The sequence below is a fragment of the Vicugna pacos genome, chromosome 14, assembly GCF_048564905.1.
Source record: "Vicugna pacos chromosome 14, VicPac4, whole genome shotgun sequence".
NCBI classification, from domain to species: Eukaryota; Metazoa; Chordata; class Mammalia; order Artiodactyla; family Camelidae; genus Vicugna; species Vicugna pacos.
The window spans coordinates 17,662,025-17,680,602 of record NC_133000.1 but is presented as its reverse complement, the minus strand read 5'-3'; the positions used below and the strand labels follow the sequence as shown (position 1 = coordinate 17,680,602).

At 45.4% G+C, this 18,578-nt stretch overlaps 1 protein-coding gene across 1 annotated transcript in view; it reads right to left on the bottom strand.

Annotated features, from left to right (window-relative positions):
* The window catches only part of SIAH3 (siah E3 ubiquitin protein ligase family member 3), a 56,600-nt gene extending 43,602 nt beyond the window's left edge, over positions 1-12,998 (bottom strand). The window contains exon 1 of the mRNA XM_031684533.2: positions 12,849-12,998. Coding sequence (XP_031540393.1) covers positions 12,849-12,983 — 135 coding nt within the window. The 5' untranslated portion in view covers positions 12,984-12,998. The remainder of the gene's footprint in view (positions 1-12,848) is intronic.
* Positions 12,999-18,578: the final 5,580 nt, after the last annotated feature.

The following is an 18,578-nucleotide window of genomic DNA, read 5'->3' as shown; positions in this document are numbered from 1 at the left end:
GGAAAGGCAGAATTGATTCGCCCTGGGGAGAGGGGTTATCAGGAAAGGCTTCACAGAGGAGGCGGTACGGGCTGCTTCCTGCTGCCGCATGTCCCTGATGCTGGTGCCAACCAGTTACCTGGAATTTTGCTGGCTGTCTCTTTGCTGGCCTGTACACACTCACATGACCTCAGAGAGTAAGAAGGAATTGCATTTGTCATCTTTATTTTCTAAGACATCTGCTGTCCCAGCACCTGCTCTGGGAACAGGGGAACGGCAGGTCCTAGCGCCCCCTGATCCTAGTGTTGCGAAGCTTCGTGGCTGTCTGGAGTTGTGCCCCTGGCGCTGCCCCTGCTCTTCCCAGATTCACGTGGAAAAAACATCCTCCTAGCATTCTCTGTTCTACTCCCAGATGCCCTCGGGGAACCTGAGGTAGAGGGAGAACCCGTCTTATTGATTCCACACCCAGATAACAAAAACAGGACACAGAGAATGCAAAAGACTCATCTGGTAACTTTGGATAAGTTAACTGAGTCACTCATCTTGAAAATTTGCCCCTTCCCTGCCTGACAAGGCTCTCTTCCTCTCAAAATATCAAGCTCTTTCTCATTCCCAGAGAGCCCCCTCTAACCCACTAATCAAATAATGTCAGAAGTGTTTCCTGGAGACTTCCTCATTTAACGTGGAAAAAAATGAAAAGAAGAGGGAAGGAAGGAAGGCAAAAAGAAATCAACATTTATGAGGGCACTGCTTTTTGCTGGGCACTAATCTAGGTGCTTTTGCATGTATTTGTCATATTTATTCCCCCACCAGCTTCACACTGTTTATCTCATTATAGACAAGGAAAATGAAGCTCAGAGGGGTTAAGTCATTTGCCAAGGGTCACACAGCTATGAATATGGGAACTAAACTTGAAGTCACGTCTGAGTCCAAAGGCCACGATCTTTCCAGTACACCGAGAAGTGTTTAAAATACATCTGTAGAATTTCACTTTTCTACGAAGTTTCTGTCACCCAGGATAAGTGGGTTAAGCTTGTACAATTAACTGTGTGCATCTTCCATTTTATTCATCTGTTCATTCCACCATTTGACGGAAATCGTCTCAAACCCCTTTTGAAAAGCGGCCGCGTGTGGATGAGGTCAGCAATGAAGAGCCGTCTGTGCACACCAAGGTCACCTTGGAGGGAAGCACAGAGCAAGTGTCACCTCTCACCTGACAGATGGAGAAGCCAAGGTTAAATGACTTGCTCAAGACCCCATGGGAACGGAGCCAGACTGCAGATAGAAGTTCAGCCTCTTGGTTCTAAGGAAACCTCCGCTGGGTGTTTTCCTGGAGCGGTGATAAGTGCCTGGGAGCTCGGCTTTCTGCTCTAATTTCTCTCGGGTTCTTGGAGAGCCTCATGTGTCTGGCACTGGCTTCAGTAAGCATGCTGAGAAGGGTCCAACTGGCATTTATTTAATTACGACAAACAGATATATTACTTGGGCTTCAACGAGGACACTTTTTTTCTTGTTTTTTGGTCTTTTGTTTTTTACATATTAATTTAATTGAACTATAGTTGATTTACAATATTGTGTTAGTTTCTGATGCACAGCAAAGTGATTCAGTTATATTTATATATATATATTCTTTTTTAGATTCTTTTCCGTTATAGGTTATTACAAGATATTGACTATAATTCCCTGTGCCGTACAGTAGGACCTTGTTGTTTTTCTATTTTATACAAAGAGGTGTGTATCTGTTAATCCCATACTTCTAATTTGTCCCTCCCCTTCCTGTTTTCCCTTTTGGTAACCATAGTTTGTTTCCTATGTCTGTGAGTCTTTTTATTTTATAAATAAGTTCATTTGTATTATTTTTTAGGTTCCACATATATGTGATATCATATAATATTTGTCTTTGTCTGACTTACTTCACTTAGTATGATAATCTCTAGGTCCATCCATGTTGCTGCCAATGATAGGATTTCACTCTTTTTTATGGCTGAGTAATAGTCCATTGTCTGTATATACCACATCTTCTTTATCTGTTCATCAGTTAATGGACACTTAGGTTGTTCTCATGTCTTGGCTATTGTAAATCATGCTGCTATGAACATTGAGGTGCATGTATCTTTTCAAATTTGAGTTTTCATCTTTTCTGAATGTATGCTCAGGAGTGGGATTGCTGGATCATAAGGTAGTTAGTTCTATTTTTAGTTTTTTAAGGAACCTCTATACTGTTTTCCATAGTGGCTGTACCAATTCACATTCCCACCAACAGTGTAGGGGGGTTCCCTTTTCTCCACATTCTCTCCAGCATTTATTATTTGTTGACTTTTTGATGATGGCCATTCTGACTGGTGTGAGGTGGTACCTCATTTTAATTTTGATTTGCATTTCTCTAATGACTAGTGGTGTTGAGCATCTTTTCATGTGCCTGTTGGCCATCTGTATGTCTTCTTTGAGAAATGTCTAATTAGGTCTTCTGTCCATTTTTTGATTGGGTTGTTTGTTTTTTGCTCTTGAGTTATATACACTATTTGTATATTTTGGAAATTAACCTCTTGTTGGTTACATTGTATGCAAATATTTTATCCTAGTCCATCATGTCTTTTCATTTTGTTTATGGTTTCCTTTGCTGTGCAAAAGCTTTTAAGTTTGATTAGGTCCCATTTGTTTATTTTTGCTTTTATTTCTTTTGCCTTGGGAGACTGATCTAAGAAAATATTGCCATGATTTACGTCAAAGAAAGTTTTGCCTATGTTCTCTTCCAGGAGTTTTATGGTGTCTTGTCTTATATTTAGTCCTTTAAGGCATTTTGAGTTTGTTTTTGTGTATTTTGTGCATGATGTGAGGGAGTGTTCTAATTTACATGCAGCTGTCCAGCTTTCCCAACATTTCTTGCTGAAGAGACTGTCTTTCCAATGAGGCAGCTTCTTAACGTACTCGTCAGCCCTCCTGCTTATGGGGAGACCAAGCAGGGCTGGGGGTGGTAGAGGTACCTGCAGTACCAGCGCCCCTTCCCTGGTCCTCCACGCCAACACCCTGAGGGGCCCTGGGAGCATCAGGAGTCCTGGGGGCTGGGAATGGTGGTGATGACACATTCCTCAAGTCTAGGCACTGTCCTCACAGAATTCCTTTAGTTCCTTCACTTCAGTGTCCCCTGTGAGCCCTCTGCAGCCTCTGGGACTTTCCCCAGATGTCAGGGCTGCTGGATGAGGTGACTCTGGGCAGCACAGAGAAGCCTAGAACATACTTCACAGGAACATCCACCAAGAGCTGGAGCATCTGTGTGTGTTTGATGTATGCACATACAGGGTGAATGAGGCAGGATCCCAGCTCAGTATTTTTAAATGAAATATAATATACTTGGGGGGGGTAATAGCTCAGTGGTAGAGCGTATGCTTAGCAAGCACAAGGTCCTGGGTTCAATCCCCAGTACCTCTATTAAAAAAACAAAAAACAAACAAAAAAGAAACATAATATACTCAATATTAGTCCTACAGCTGGTTTTTTGTTGTGAAAAGAGAACACTGAGGGATGACGTATCAAGAAGCGCTTAAAAGCACAGGATTTTAATTTTAAAGGGTTCCACCACAGAGAGTTGTGTAATGTTGAGCAAACTCTTTCATTTTCCTCTGCTTTGATATTCTGTATAATGGAGGCTGATAATAGTCTAGTACTTCCTGGGGAGAATTAAATGCATGGCATTTAACACAGTTCCTGGGCGGAGTGTGCTGTCAGTAAATGGTAGCTATTTTGTGCTTGTTCTTATCATTACTGTTATTATTGTGGATCACTGAGACAGGGGAAAAAACTACCGTCTGAGGGTTTCAGGATATGTAGCCAGCTTAGCCTAAGTCACAATATACCTCTAATTTATAGAAAAGGAACCCGAGGTTCTGAGTGGCTACTTGCCTCAGACTTCCTGGCACATCCTTGGCCAAGTTGTAGAAGTTAGACATGAGGGACCATGGCATCTGGCTATAAAGCTGAGTAAATGGCTAGACTTGCTGGCTAGTCTTTTGTCAAATCTGGTATTGATCTGGATTTGGTTCCATCTCTGTGGAGCCTTCCTAGTGCCAAGCTAACCCTGTCTTCCCGCTCCCAACGTGGTCTGCAATGGCCTTTCCCCTCCGTAGAGGACCCTCTCCAGTTTTGTCCTGGAGGGGGTGGGGGGCCTGGCTCTGCCCCTTCTGCAGGCCTCTCTCCTGGCTGGAGTTCCCGGTGCTGCGTGGAGACAGCCCTGCAGCCACAGCTCCCTCGTGATCACCGGTTCATGATTAAAAATACATTAAAAGACCAAGAAATTATTAAGAGACACAGCATCTTGCAAGTAAACTGACATTTCCTGTTAGACCTCAATTCTAAAGTATCCATAAGGACCCTGTTCTTCTGCTAAAAATATTACGTTGGTGTCAGATCTGTTTTCTGATGGTGCTTTTATCCTGGGCCCACGGTCAAGATGAAAATGTAGCCCTTTGTGCAGAACTTGATCCACCCTGCTATTTGAAAGTCTGGGTTTATGGCTTCTTGGCTTAGGTGATTTCACTCGGGTTCCTCGCCGTGTATTTGTGCCAGCACTAGCAATACGAGGATCATTGCCTTTTTAATGCCCCACTGTTGCCTGGCTGATTTACACCCTGGCAAGGTCCTGAGGATAAGGGCTTCCTGGGAAGATGCCGTGTGTGTGTGTGTGTGTGTGTGTGTGTGTGTGTGTGTGTGTGTGTGTGTGTGTGTTGCGGGCAGTCATATTACAGAAGGAAGTGTCCTTATCCAACACCCTGGTCCCCCAGCAGTATGGTGGCACAGATAGAACAGTGGACTGTGCCCCTCATCGGCTGTTACCTTGGGTATCACCCATTTGGGCCTCATCTTTTAGACCAGGACCTGGAATTGGAACACTGCTCTGGTTCTCTTAGCTTGAACCTACCATGCTTCAAAATCTTGGTCACTCAGCAGACAGGTCCTTATACTGTTGACCCTTCCCCATCTTTCCCCCAGCATCCAGTTTGAGTAGGAGAAGTTTGATCACTCTTACAAGTTGAGCAAAAGAATCTGCTCATCAGGTAACATCTCTAAGGGACTCCACTTATTAGCAGTGATTTGTGGAATGTGTGTTAGGTGCTGGGTGCTGTGTACATCATAATATTTTATAGTCATTTTGTAGTTGAGGAAATGCAGGCTCAGGGAGGTCAGGGAGATTGCTCAAGGAAAGTGACAGCATTGGATTCATACCCAGATTAATCTGACTCCAAAGCCCATACTCTAGAACCTCAACTGGAATGTTACTCTTTTCTTTCCCATCACTACTTTCTCCCTTTACCTCTTTCTTGAGGCTGGTTGGATGGGGAGAAAGATCTTGTTCATCTCCATTCTTTCACCACCAGTGCTGGGGACCAGGTTTCCCCCATCCACCGGGCTTTGCATCCTGTGATCTTGCGTGGCTATTCAGAGACCACTCAGAGTCCAAACAGGCTGGCATCTCAGAATTACCATCTCTTTTGTGTGTGTGTGTGTGCGCGTGTGTGTGTGTGCGTGTGTGTGTGTGTAGACTGGAGTAAAGGGGACTTAGCCCCATGGCCTAGCTCAGTGTTTTTTTTTAAATTGTCTGATGACAGTGGGATCCAGACATTCTTTCTTGGCTCAGAAAGATCAGAGAGTCCCTGGCCCTCCCTTGATTCCAGAGGCTGCAGCCTCCCTTCAGCATCAGACCGCTTCATCCACGCCCTGCTCAGGGGGAAGCCGCTTCCTCAAGGTAGGATGAACCGAAGGGCAGAGAGGAAGTGTCCAGTCTCCCAGGGAGCGTGCAGTCTCTGCCCCCCTACCTCTGCCCGCCCCGCTGCATCTCTCAGTGCTGTCACTCACCTCAGACCCACCCCCTCTTCTGCATCAGGTGTCCCTCACAGATTGCTTACTCAGCTGCTGCTCATGGAAAGAAGGCACGCATAAGTCATGAGGGGCAGCCTCGGGTGGGTGGGGAAGGGGCCTTATCCACATGGCTCCGCCAATGAGGGGCACCAGCTCTCAGCCCCTGTGCCACCGTGGGCCCGTGTCCTCCCGAGACCTGGCCTCTTTCCCACTGGACTTTTGGGCTCAGAACCCAAGTGGGGTTCAAGGCTTTCTTTGAAGTTAGGCATTCAGGACAAATCTGACTTTTACAGAAGGCAAGAAGTTTGTTCTATTCAAAATTCTCTTCAAGGCCAAGGGCAATTGCCGAATACTAAGGAACAGCAAGGCCTGCAGGGAGGGAGGGAAGGTGGAGAAAGACAGAAGGCGGGCTTGTGGGGAGTGGACTCCAGCTTCGGAGGAGCTGCTTTTAGCTGTTATCGTCATGACCTTGTGGACAGTGACTGCCGCTGTTTACGACTACCGACCGTCTCCTCCGGGGCAGACAGTTTCCTTCTGTGAGCTCCTTCACTCCTCACAGCCACCATGGAAGGTGGGTGTTTTTCTCCCCATTTTATAGAGGAGAAAACGGAGCCTCTGAGAGGCTAAGTCATTTCTTCAAGGTCACGCATCAGCAAATGACACCGCCTGGATTTGCATTCGGGCCCGTCCCTGCCAAAGCCCGTGATTTTTCCCTACACCCATGGTTTCTCCCCATGTCAATCTGGAGGGTTTACAAAATCAGCACCAAGAGCAAAATATAACGCTTAATGCTTTCGATGATGTGTCTCTATCGTTTGATTTTTTTTAAATATGATGCATTTGCCTCCGTGTTAATTATGTTATTTTAAAAGAATTCAAAAAGGAAGAGGAAAGAAGATTTATGGAAAGGACAGCGGAGTAAGGGAGGAGGAGGATGAAGAGGCTCCATCTAAGGGACTGTGGGTCTGGTGAGGGGGAGATGGAAGGGTGTGTGGTGCAGCCCTTGGGGGGTCACGCTGCTGGCCCAGGAAGAAGGCCTCTGCAATTTTCACGCTCCTAGCTTGCACCCAAGCAAGGGATATTTAGTTTGGGCAAATTGACAGGCAGCGTGGGGTGGTGCAGGGGCTGTAGGTCTGACATTAGGAGACCTAACTTCTTGTTCCAGTTCTGTCACTAAGTAGGTTGACGCTGCAAAAGTCAAGTAGTGGGTTGAAAAGATACATTCACATCGTAATGCCTGGAACCTGTGAATATTACCTTAAATAGCAACGGAGTGAATGTTATATGACTAAAGATGTGATTAAAGTAAGCATCTTGCAATGAGAAGCTTATCCTGGATTATCCAGGCAGGGCTTGAATGCAATCACCTTACAAGATAGACACACAGAGAAGAGAAGGTGGCAACATGACCACAGAGGCAGAGATTGGAGGGATGGGGCCACAAGCCAAAGAACACATGGAGCCCTCAGAAGCCAGATGAGGCAAGGAACAGATTCTTGACTGGAGCCTTAGAGGGAGCCTGGCCCCGCTAACACCTTGACTATGGACTTCCAGCCTCTTGAACTGTGACAGAATAGAGTTCTCTGATTTTAAGCTACCCCATTTATGGTAATCTGTTACAGCAGCCAAGGGAAAGGAGTTCAAGTTGCTCCCCATCTCTGGCCTCAATTTCCTCGACTGTGAACTTAGAAGGTTCAGCCCCCCAGCTCTGACATTCTCCCCATCACGCGCTGAGCCGCCGACCCCCAGGAAGGGTGGGCTCCAATCTCCAGGCTGACCCCTTCCATGTGACTTTTAGTGTTTCAACAGGTTAGCTTTCCCCTCTGGGGAACAGAGCTGGATGAGTCAAGATCACTTTGCTAGGGGTGAAATACCACCCCAGACAGTTAATTTTTTTCTTATTGTTAATTGCTAGAAAAATATTCTGCCTTCCCCCCGGGGAAACCGTCCAAATAACTCTGATCTCTCTGTGGGTTTCAACGAAAGCTTTGAGTCCCGATTTTCTCATTTCTTTGGATCAGTCCCTTCAGCTGGAGGGACAGTGGTGAAGGGAGTTCCACAAAATGTCCTCTGGGGCCACTGGATGCGGGAGGTAGTGGGCTCGCCTCATCTCCGCGCCAGCTTCAGCCTCCTCTGTGATTCCATCACCAGCACACCGCTCACCAAATGACTGCTCGGGACTCTGCCCCGAGTTATGTGACTCGGGAGCCTCATTTGCAATCACCATTAACCAGAAAAGCCGCATGACTGCTCTGTGCCTGCAGAGTCAAGCATCATTCAGTATTCACAGAAACCAAAGGGCTGAAGGAGGCGGCAAGGGGAAGCCTGTAGAATAGAACTCAGAGAGGGAGCACCACCAGCTCCGGCCCCTCCCTCATTCTCTCCCTGGCTCCATCCACGGTGCTAATTTAGCTGTGAGGAGCCTTCAGCCTGAGCAGTTAAGGAAGATGGTGAAATGTCCAGAGGATTGGGGATGGGACCCTCCAAGGTGGCGGTGCCGGGAAGAGCTGAGTAACCCACACCTGACCTATTCAACAATCTTGAAGACTTTAACTGCCTTAAAATAGGTATTCAGGCTGAACACTCCAAGGCCACTTCTAAATCTCTAAGAACAACATTCAGGTCTTCAGCTGCCTGCTGCGCTGTGTCCAGCAGAGTTAGGAAAGCCCTGGGGCGGGCACAGGATTTCCAAAGATCACCGCATGAACCTAGAGGCGATGTTTGCCTTTGCCACCCGTCTCTCCTGGGTTCCCTCCTTTGATAATCTCCATCCTCCCCCATGCAGTTCCACCCCCACCCCCACCATCACTCAACACATCCATCCGCACAGGTTGGTCTTAGAATGAAAGGCATGTAGATGCTTCAAGTAATGGTACTAAAATGCACTAATTTTAGATTTAGGATCTGTCAGGCACTTAAAGCCATGTTTGTCCCATATGCCTCTCCCACTGTGTGTGTATGCATGATGTGTATGCACATGTCTGTCTGTTTGTCAACTCAAGGTTAACGGGTTACAATAGAAAAGAGCTCCGGGGATTGGACCGACTGGATGGAGGCATGAATAGTCTCCCAGGAAAGGTGGGGAGGTTACTCTCTCAGGTCTGGATGCCAGGGAGGGCACTGGGAGTCTCAGCAATGATGCTGGCCTTGCTAAGGGCCTTTCGGAAGTTTGCCAGAAAGCGTTTTGCTAGACTTCTTTCAAAAACTGGTTTATCAAGTGCTGTGGTTAAGGGAGGAAGTGGCCCAGCCAATTTCAGCTTAGTGATGTCTGCTTGGGAAGCACTGAGGACTGGCCCCATGGGGGCTCTGGCTGTCACTGCAGACCCTTTCCCCAAGAGGCCTGGGTGCAGAGACTGGCTAGTCCATCCTCAAAGATGGGGCAGAAGAAGAGAGGGCTGCCCGGGGCAGGGCATTGGACAAGCAGCTAGTGTCGATGGGAGAGAAGCCAGGAGAGAAAGTCTTTCTTGGTTTGGAACCAAGCAAAAGACACGAGGGAGAAAGCAGTGCTAAATCAGGACCAGGAGCCAGAGCCCTCCTGGTGCCAGCCTGAAACCCACAGGCCACACTTCAGTGACCTCCGTGAACGAGGAAGCAGAGGGCAGCCAGCCAAGATCACCAGCTCCTTTCTGGTCACTTTTTGTGGGGTGGGGAGAAGAAGTGGGGGGCATTAGAAGACCAGGGGGGCAGAACCCCAATCCCTTCAAGGAGCCATCCTACAGGTAGAGACAAACAGACACAGGACAACACAGCGTGCCACTTGACGTCCATAGAGATGGCTCCGATACAGAGTCTTCCTCTCTGGGAAGCAGAAGTCTCTCCTGCTCCAGGCCAGCTAGTCTAAATGCCCCTTTTAATTAGGGTGGGCTGAAGGAGTGCGGCGGCTTTACCCAGGGTGTCTGCATTCCCCAGGGAAAGCCCCTGCCTGCCGTTTAGAAGGACAGGCATCAGCTTGCTTGAAGGAATCCCAGGTTACTGTGTAATCGCCATAATAAGATTGAAAATGAAGGTGACCTCCAGAAGCATGGTAAATACATGGTTTTCTCTGCTCAGTAAGTGAATTTTGATTATAACTCAGCACTTGCCTCAGGTCCTGAAGTACTGCTAGCATTCTCAGGAAGGCCCAGGAAAGGACAAAGTGCAAAAATGCTTCCACAAAGGAAAACACAGGCTTCCCAGCCTTCTTTGTAGCTACATGCAACCTGGGAAATTGAAAGTAAGGTTGCAGTCGCTCTGTCCTCAGTCACCATTTCATGTACTAGCCTGTCATACAAAATGCGGGGAAGCACCGCAGATCAATAGCTATTCTGGGTTAACATTGCCATGGCTTTTCTTTTTTTTTTTTTTTTCCTTTAAAAAAAGACATTTTCTCCCTGTGTGGATCACAGCTCATTACATCCAAGGCTTATTTCCATGATCTGTCTATGGAAAGGAGTGCTTAGAAGGAGCGCTTTTCTTTTGAGGTTTTATGCCCTTTTTCATATAAGTAATGGGGCAGCAGTGCCTCTATAGGATGGTTCCTTTAAGAGTTCTGCAAGTGGCTGTTGGCCCTCAGGTTTGAGAAGCAGGTCAAACTCATCTGATGAGCCACTTGGAGCCTGGATGAGCCCTCCAGAGGCAACCTGGGCTGCAGAGGTTTCTCCCTGCCTGGCACAGCCTCTGTAAATCCTGAGTGTCCTGCTGGTAATAATAGCAGCGCTCGATTTGATTTGTTTACCTGCAGTGACACTCATCTGAGCAAAATCTCTAAGTGGCTTTTTATGGGAAATGGAAAGTCAAATGAGGATGTGTGTGAAAAAGTGAGCCATGGAAAATAGCCCCTTCGAACATATGTCACTTATTTTTGTGTTACTGCTTATATGGTTTCTCAGTTGGCTGAAGGCTTTAAGTGATAACTTTTGAAGTTCCTCCTGGAACCCTACAAATTCTGTGCAATAACATAATTTGTTTTCAAGGAGGCTGTTAAAAGGCACAGCTACCTCGAGTATCTCTTTTCAGCCTCACAGAGCCATGGAGGAGGCAGGATAGAGATTCATACGTCCATTTGGAAGGTCAGGAAGGGAGGGCTCAGAGAGGTTGAGTCATTCAAGGTCACGTCATGCAGCTGGTCAGTGCCGACCCAAAGACTCCAACACTGACTTTGGACTCCTGGGTCTGGGTGGCAGGACTGCCTATCAGCATCCAGGCTGACATCACTGAAACATGCACACAGATGCTTTTCACTGCCCCCCACAGCTAGATCTTAGCACCCGTCTCCCCTGCCATCATCAGCTGCAGCCCATGAACCATATACTTTCAAACTTTGAAAATGCTAAGCCTCACAAACAACATGGAAAGGTTTTAAAATGCAAAACAGGAATAAACAAAATTTCTTGCCACAGGGAACTAACTAATGTAAAGTGACAAAATAACGGGAGTTTGAATGCGGTTTCAAAAGTGGCCATAAAATGGAATTCAGAATCGTATTTTAATATGTACATCATACACTTGCTTTACCAAGGATGACTAGGGCGGGGAGGGGAATTCTCATTTATAAAACTGAGCCATGAAAGGAAAAAGAAATGAGGGAATGAGGGGGGAAAGAGAGAGAGAGAGAGAGGGAGAGGGGGAGCGGTTGAGTGAGATGGTGTTATCACAGCTTGGGTACCACAGAAAGCCAGGTCCTAGATCAGGAGCAGCATAGCGATCCCCGGGTCGTCCCTCAGCCCTCCACTCAGGACTGGCCTTGGTGAATGGCCCCAGGGGCGCCAGGCAGCTTTCCCCCCTGGGGACTTCCAGGAATTGAGGGGGTGGTGGAGTAACCCATCAGCACTGGCCTTCAGGGCTCCAGCTGAAGAGAGTCTGACTCTAGGAGTTTATAAAGTGATGACCAACAAGCAACACTTCCTGCCCAACAGCAGTGGTCAGAATGAAAAATCTATTCTTGCAGAGGCTGTTCTGTTGCTCAGCAGCAGACGTGCCCTTCCCCCGTCACTCAGCCTTGGGGATAATGAGGACAGGAATGCAACTCTCAAGGAGTCCATCCTTTATTTTGGGACAGAGCCAGTCGGCTCAGACTTTCACATTGGGGGATTTCAGCTGCGCCTTCCCACCTCCCTCTACCACCCTGCCTTCCCATCTTCTCTGCCACCCCAAGCCAGTGACTCTTCATTCATTTCCCCCTCAGTCCTGGCTGTGATGTAGAGCGATCCCCCATCCCCTGTTTTGGCTGTTCTCTGAAAGGGCATTGACCTGAAGGCACAAACGCAGAGGCAGCGGCGCCAGACGCGTAGCCCAGTGGCCCCAGCAGCAAGGCACCCGCAGCGCCCGCGGTGAGTGATTCAGGCAGCAGCCGCTCCGAGCCAGTTTCATTATGATACCATAGAAGCAGCTCTGCCTCCTCCTGTCCTCAGAGCACCAGGCGCATCTAGCTCGCAGGAAGGAAAGAAGACAAACTCCTCCTCACCCATCCCCAACCCCCACACTCACTGGGAGTCTGAGCACAAGGAAAAACACTTTGCAGAAGAAGCCCCCTCCCCAACTCCCAGATCCCTGCCTCGGGGTTTCTGGCCCCCCACGACCGACCGCAGCTGCTTCAGTGCAGCCAGAGGGGCATCCTAAATCCATGTGCTTGCCTGCCTTTCCAGCACACGGACAGACTGCAGTTTGGGTAACTTTTCAAATCCTGTCTCCTAAACACTTGCTCACAAATATTTGGGAGAGAGAGGGGGACACCCCTACTCCCTCCACCACCCTCACTTCTGACCCCCACCCCACTGCTAGGCTGACAGCTTAGGGAAAAGAAACAACACTCTCACTGTAGTTGCCAGGCAGGGAAACATCACACTGTCACCGAGAGCGTCCAGCCACCAAGAGAATGAGCAAGGCACTGGCTCTGGGTACCCTACTGTCCTGGCACCCGCCAGCAAGCCTTTGCCCTGAGCTCCACTCGCTCGCGGGAGGGTCAGGGTCGCTGATGCCCCTGGAGGAAGGACTTGATCCCCAGCCGCGTGCACATCAAAGGACAGAGAGCGACTCACCTTTAGGTTGTGTGTGGGGTTTACAACGCAGACAAGTTGCCCAGCGGCGGAGAACACCCGTTTAGCCTTGTAGTGCTGAAAGCGGAGGTGAATGAGATCTAACACAGCCCCAAAGCACTGGGTGAAGAAAAGCATCACAACTTTTTGGGGGGTTGTTGGCACAGGAAGGCAGCGGAGGAAGCTGTAAGTCCTTGGGCTCTGGAAGGAGCGCAGAATCTGAGACACTATGCTCCAGCCCGGCTTAGCGTGCCTTCATATTCATCATCAAAATAAGACGGTTAGAATCTTGCAGCAGTGAGGCGGCCAATCAAAAGGACAGAAATGTTATCCTTGAGGTGCAGAGACAGCCAATAACAAATGCCTCCCCTACCGAAACTCCCTGATGAATTGAGCCTGGCGGAGAATGTATTATTGAACATTACCATAGATCAGCACATTGCATTTATCTTGTGATTACAGCCAACCATACATAATGCTGGGGAGATAGGCTGACAAAATTGATTGCTTAATGTGTCTCCATTTATTAATTGACTTAATTTAACATGAGAGCCTTTCTTAATGCGCTGGCAAAAACGTAAAGCATTTAAACCGCCAAATAGTAAAACACCCTGCTCCAAAGTAGGCAGATGGATAATGCAGATCGTGGCTCGATTCACCAGAGCTGCTTGGGAGAAAATCAAATATTACAAGACTCCTCCGATTCCAGATAAGGATTTGGCAGCAGCAGAAACATGCATCTTTCAATCTTGTGCTCTCTCTTTGCAATTTGGATTTCAGCCCCTTGATAAATCTTACTCTCCACTCTTTATCAAAGAAAAAGAATTCCTGACAAATAAATGCATTTGGAGCTGAGGGGGGAGAATATGTATCTATATCCATAATACTGTAATTACTGAAGCCTGAAAATATTAAAGCATAAAAATGTACAGAGTATGCTTCTAAAAATAATGAAATCCCTGATGCATGAATGCACACACAGAAAAACCTACACAGAGAGGAGAGTGGCTTGTAAATCAGCAAAATAATTACAGATGCGGAGGGCTTTTGCTTGTCATTCATTTGCATATTGGTGGGCAGCAAATTGCTAATTAACCACTAGATTGTTGGAGACATTAAAATAGAGATTAAGAACACACATACCACATCATTTGCTTGTCTCTGCGAATGCCAGCAGCACATTTCTGTGCTGGAGCAGGCAGAGGGCATTCCAGTCCTCAGACTGCACTCCCTCTCTCTCCAGAATGGGCTGGTGTAGGTGCTAAGCATGCCCACTGGTTCTGGAAGACTGGCCCCTGCGTAGTAGTACTTGAAGAGCCTTAGGGTGTTGGGGGACGAGCTCTGATTGCTTAGTGAGTCCTTGTAATGGAAGCAGGGAGTTGCATGTGTTATGTTTCCTGTCCTCTTTGGTTGTTTCTCCGATGGGAAGTCAGGCCAGACCCAGTGAATCTGGGTGAGCATCAGCCTTGGGTGTGAATTACGCCCAGAGTGTGAGCCCATTGCTCTTTCCTAATTGGCTCCCGCTCCGCTCTGGCTACAGTGCTTAGGTTGTAATGTAGGCAAAGCATACACGCACCTGGGACACCTGTGTCTGTACCTGCTCAGTCAGTTAAACCAACTACTGATTAAAATATAGAGGGAAAAAATGCACAGGTTTCCTGAAACCAGGACAGAGTTTTACCTTGAATTTAAACCAGCTGTTTATTTTAACTTGAGTTTAAAACCAAACCAATAAGAAACAAATAAGCCAAGTGCCAATTAAAGTGGAAACTTTATACTTTCTAAAGTAATTGCACAGTCACAAAACTTGAAGATGACAATATTGGAATTGATTAGAACCTTACAAATGTGATACTTTTATAGGAGATGAGTCCCTGGACCCACTCATTGTATGGTTCATTGATAAGAATTGCTGGCCCACAATACCAGAGTTTTCTTTCTGAAGTTTTCATTTTCCAGAACATGCTTTCACCAGTTCAGCAGAAAAACATTCAGTGTTCTTTTGTTGCCATCTTTCTTTTTGTTTCAAGTGAGCATATCCTTCCATAGATTCCTTAAAGACACAATTCATAATTCAGGAGGGACCAGACTTCCCCCTTCTCCATCCTCTGTTAGAATGGGACTGCTGTGCTGTTTGTTTCTCCCTTTGAGTAACCTCAGACAGGTTTCTTAAAACCCCACTGAGCTCAGTTCCCACACCTGTAACTTGGGGATAATAGAAATTTATTTCTCTCTCAAGGTAACTGTGAAGACTAAGATGATGTATCTGGAAGAAACCAGCACAGTGCTTGACTCAAAGCAGAGCAAGATAATAGTGGACTACTGTGTTCTTGAGGGTAGGTATTCGTGGCATTACCTGGACGCTGGGCTGGGAATGAGGGCTGAAGGGTTTAGGAGTCATCGGTGGTCAGAACAGTGCCACAGACCTGCTGTTAGGGATACTTTTCCTTAATCCCAGACCTGATCTCTTGCTCTAACTGTCTATTCTAAAACTGCTTTACATCACTCTATTAAAAAATATCAAGCATACCCATCTCTTCTCAGAATCAGTCCTCAAAATAATCATCCATCGGGAAATGTCTGAAGCTGACCCTAGTAACAGATGCTCAAGTTTATGTCCCCAAAATAGGGTGGCACCAACTAACCTTCAGGTAGAGATGTAGAGCTGTGTTTGCCTCTTGCTGCTAAGTGTGCCCCTCTGCAGTAGCCATGCCAATCCCCTCCTGCTGCACGTGATGCCCAGGGCTTCCCTTCACCTCCATAGCCACCAGACTTACATTTTATCTGGACTACAAAGTCTCCAACGTGGGTGATCAGACCAATTTGGATTCAAAGTTTACATTGCTACTTACAGTTACTCTGGGCAAATTATGTAATCTCACTGGTGCTTAATTGTGTTTGTCTGTAAAATGAAGCTAATAGCGCCCTAGAAAAGTAGTTTAAAGATTAAGTGAGATAATATAAGTCAAATAACCAGCCCAATGAGTGCTTTTCATAATAAATTTAATGAGAAACTGTTATCATCATCATTATCATCTCATCAAAAAAATTTTGTCCAAGTCAACCCAAAGTGCTGGTGAGGACGTGGAACAACCAAAATTTTCATACACTGCTGGAAACCACTTTGGAAAACTGTTTGGAAGCATCTACTAAAGCCAAACATGTGGCTGTCCTGTGACCCAGAAAGTCCACTCCATATGCCCAGTGGAGGTGGTGTGCATGTGCCCACCAAAGGGCTTGTACCAGAATTTTCATTGCAGCATATTCAGAGTATAGTTTCATAGCAACTGTACTCACGATAGGTAAAAACTGGAAACAACCTGAGTATCTATCAACAATAAAATGGAAAAATTACATGATTTTTCCTCTTGTTAAATATTACATGAAAATAAAAAAGAGTAAACTAATGCTACATACAACAATGCAAGACCGTGGATGGATCTCACTGATACAGCTTTGAGGTAGAGCAGCCAGACACAAGAGAATACATCTTGTGTGACTCCATCTACATGAAGTTCAAGAACACAGAAAAGGTTATCGATGGTGTGTGAGATCAGGAGAGCGGTAACCTTGCCAAGGGGTTATAGCCGAATGGGGACGTCAGGTAGATGGATTGTTTCTTGATCTGTGTTCTAGTTTCATGAATGTTGTGGGTTGAATTGTTTCCCTAGAAACAGTTATGTTGAAGCCCTAACCCCCAGTACCTCCGAATGTGACCTTATTTGGAAATAGGGTCATTACAGAGGTCATGAAGTTAAAACGAGGTCACTAGTGTGAGCTCTAATCCAACATGGCTAGTGTTCATATACAAAGGGAGAGTTTTGATATAGAGACATACGCACAGGGAGAATGTCGTGTGAACATGAAGGCAGAGATGAGACAATACATCTGCAGGCTCAGGAAGACCAAAGATGACCAGCAACCACCAGAAGCCAGGGAGACGGATTCCCCCTCACAGCCTCCAGCAGGAGCCAGCCCTGCTGACGCTTTGACACTAGGCTTCTCAAAAGTCTCTAGAATGTCAGACAGTAGGTTTCTGTGTAGTTCGTGGTACTTTGTTATGGAAGCCCTGGCAAACAATACAGTGCATATGTCCATTTTGTGGAAATTCTTCGAGCTGTGAACTTACGATCAGTGCACTTTTCTATCTGTAAGATATATGCCCCCAATATACTAACATAACATGGATGAGCACATAATTGAATTTTGAAATAGTGAAGTATTCATAAAGATTTAAAAACTCTACTGAAGTAATGTCAAGAGGAAAATACTTGATTACATAAAGTGTTAAACTCTATGTCAAAGTAATGTCTAAGAACTGACATTGGAAAAACCCAAAATATTAATGGATATATTTGCAGGAATTATGACAACAAAAGATTTGTATTCCTAATAAAGAACTTTTGGATATGCATTTTAAAAAACTAAAGTTATGTAGGAAAAAAATAGACAAAGATAAACAGAGTACACAGAAGAAGGAATTTAAAAATTCAAAAATGAATGATAAATGTTCAACAGAACTGGAAATCAAAGACAGGCATTAAAACAAGACAGCGTCTTTTACATGTCAAATTGGCACATTTTTATTTTTAAACAGTACTATCCAGGGCTCTTGACTCTTCATTGAGACTGACATTCTCATCTGCTGGTGGTAAGAAGAAGAATAACAAACATGTGAATGCTTGATGGATGTCAGGCACTGTGCTAAATACTTGGCCTGTGTAGTCCAGTTCATCCATAATCAAAGATCTTATTTTCCTCTCTACAGCAGCCCCATCAGATACTTGTTCTCATTTCCAGACGAAGAAGCTGTGGCTCAGGAAAATTAAGTTGTCTTGGGTCACTCAACTAGTAAACAGGAAAGGTAGGACCTGACCCAGATTTCTCCAGTGCCAGATACTGAGATTTCCTGCCTCTGAGAGTTATATTTTTGCACCCTTTTCTTGCAAACAATTTGACAATATGCATCAGCTGCCAAAAAGATTCATAAACTTTGACCTACTAACTAAATTCCTAGGAATGTAGATCTTATAACCAGAAATGTCGTCAAAGATTTAAGTGTAAGGATGTTCATTGTTGTATCACATATACTACCCGAAAAATAGAAAGAATCTATGTGTCCACAGTAGAAGTAGGCTTAAATAATTAAAGGTGCATCTGTCCACAACATGGAATAAATTATAGGTATAAGAATATATTCCTAGAAAATGAATATATGTACATCTATGTATGACTGAAACATGATGCTGTACACCAGAAATTGATACAACATTGTAAACTGACTAGACTTCAGTTTTAAAAAGCATGTTTTAGAAACCACACATCAATGAAGTTAAAATTTTAAACCACTGATTTTAGTTTCATAAATAAAATTGGAGAAAAATGTTAAAAAAAATGTTTCTGGAAAAAATATAGGAAGACATAGGCATAAAGCTATTCATTGCAAGACTATTTGTAGTAATAGAAGACTAGAAACCTCCACATTATTCCTCCATAGGGTACTGATTGGATAAACTATATTTATATAATGGTGGCCATTAGCCATAAAAAGAAATGACAGTTATCTCCAAAAACTGCTAAGAAATGAATTCAGGTTATACTGGTAGATAAAAAATGCAATGTGTAGAATCATGTGCATAATATACAAATATTTATCTTAGAATGGAGGATATGTATTTATTTGTTTATGTTTTAATAATGGGAGAATAAATTTAAAACTAAAAGTTACTTACA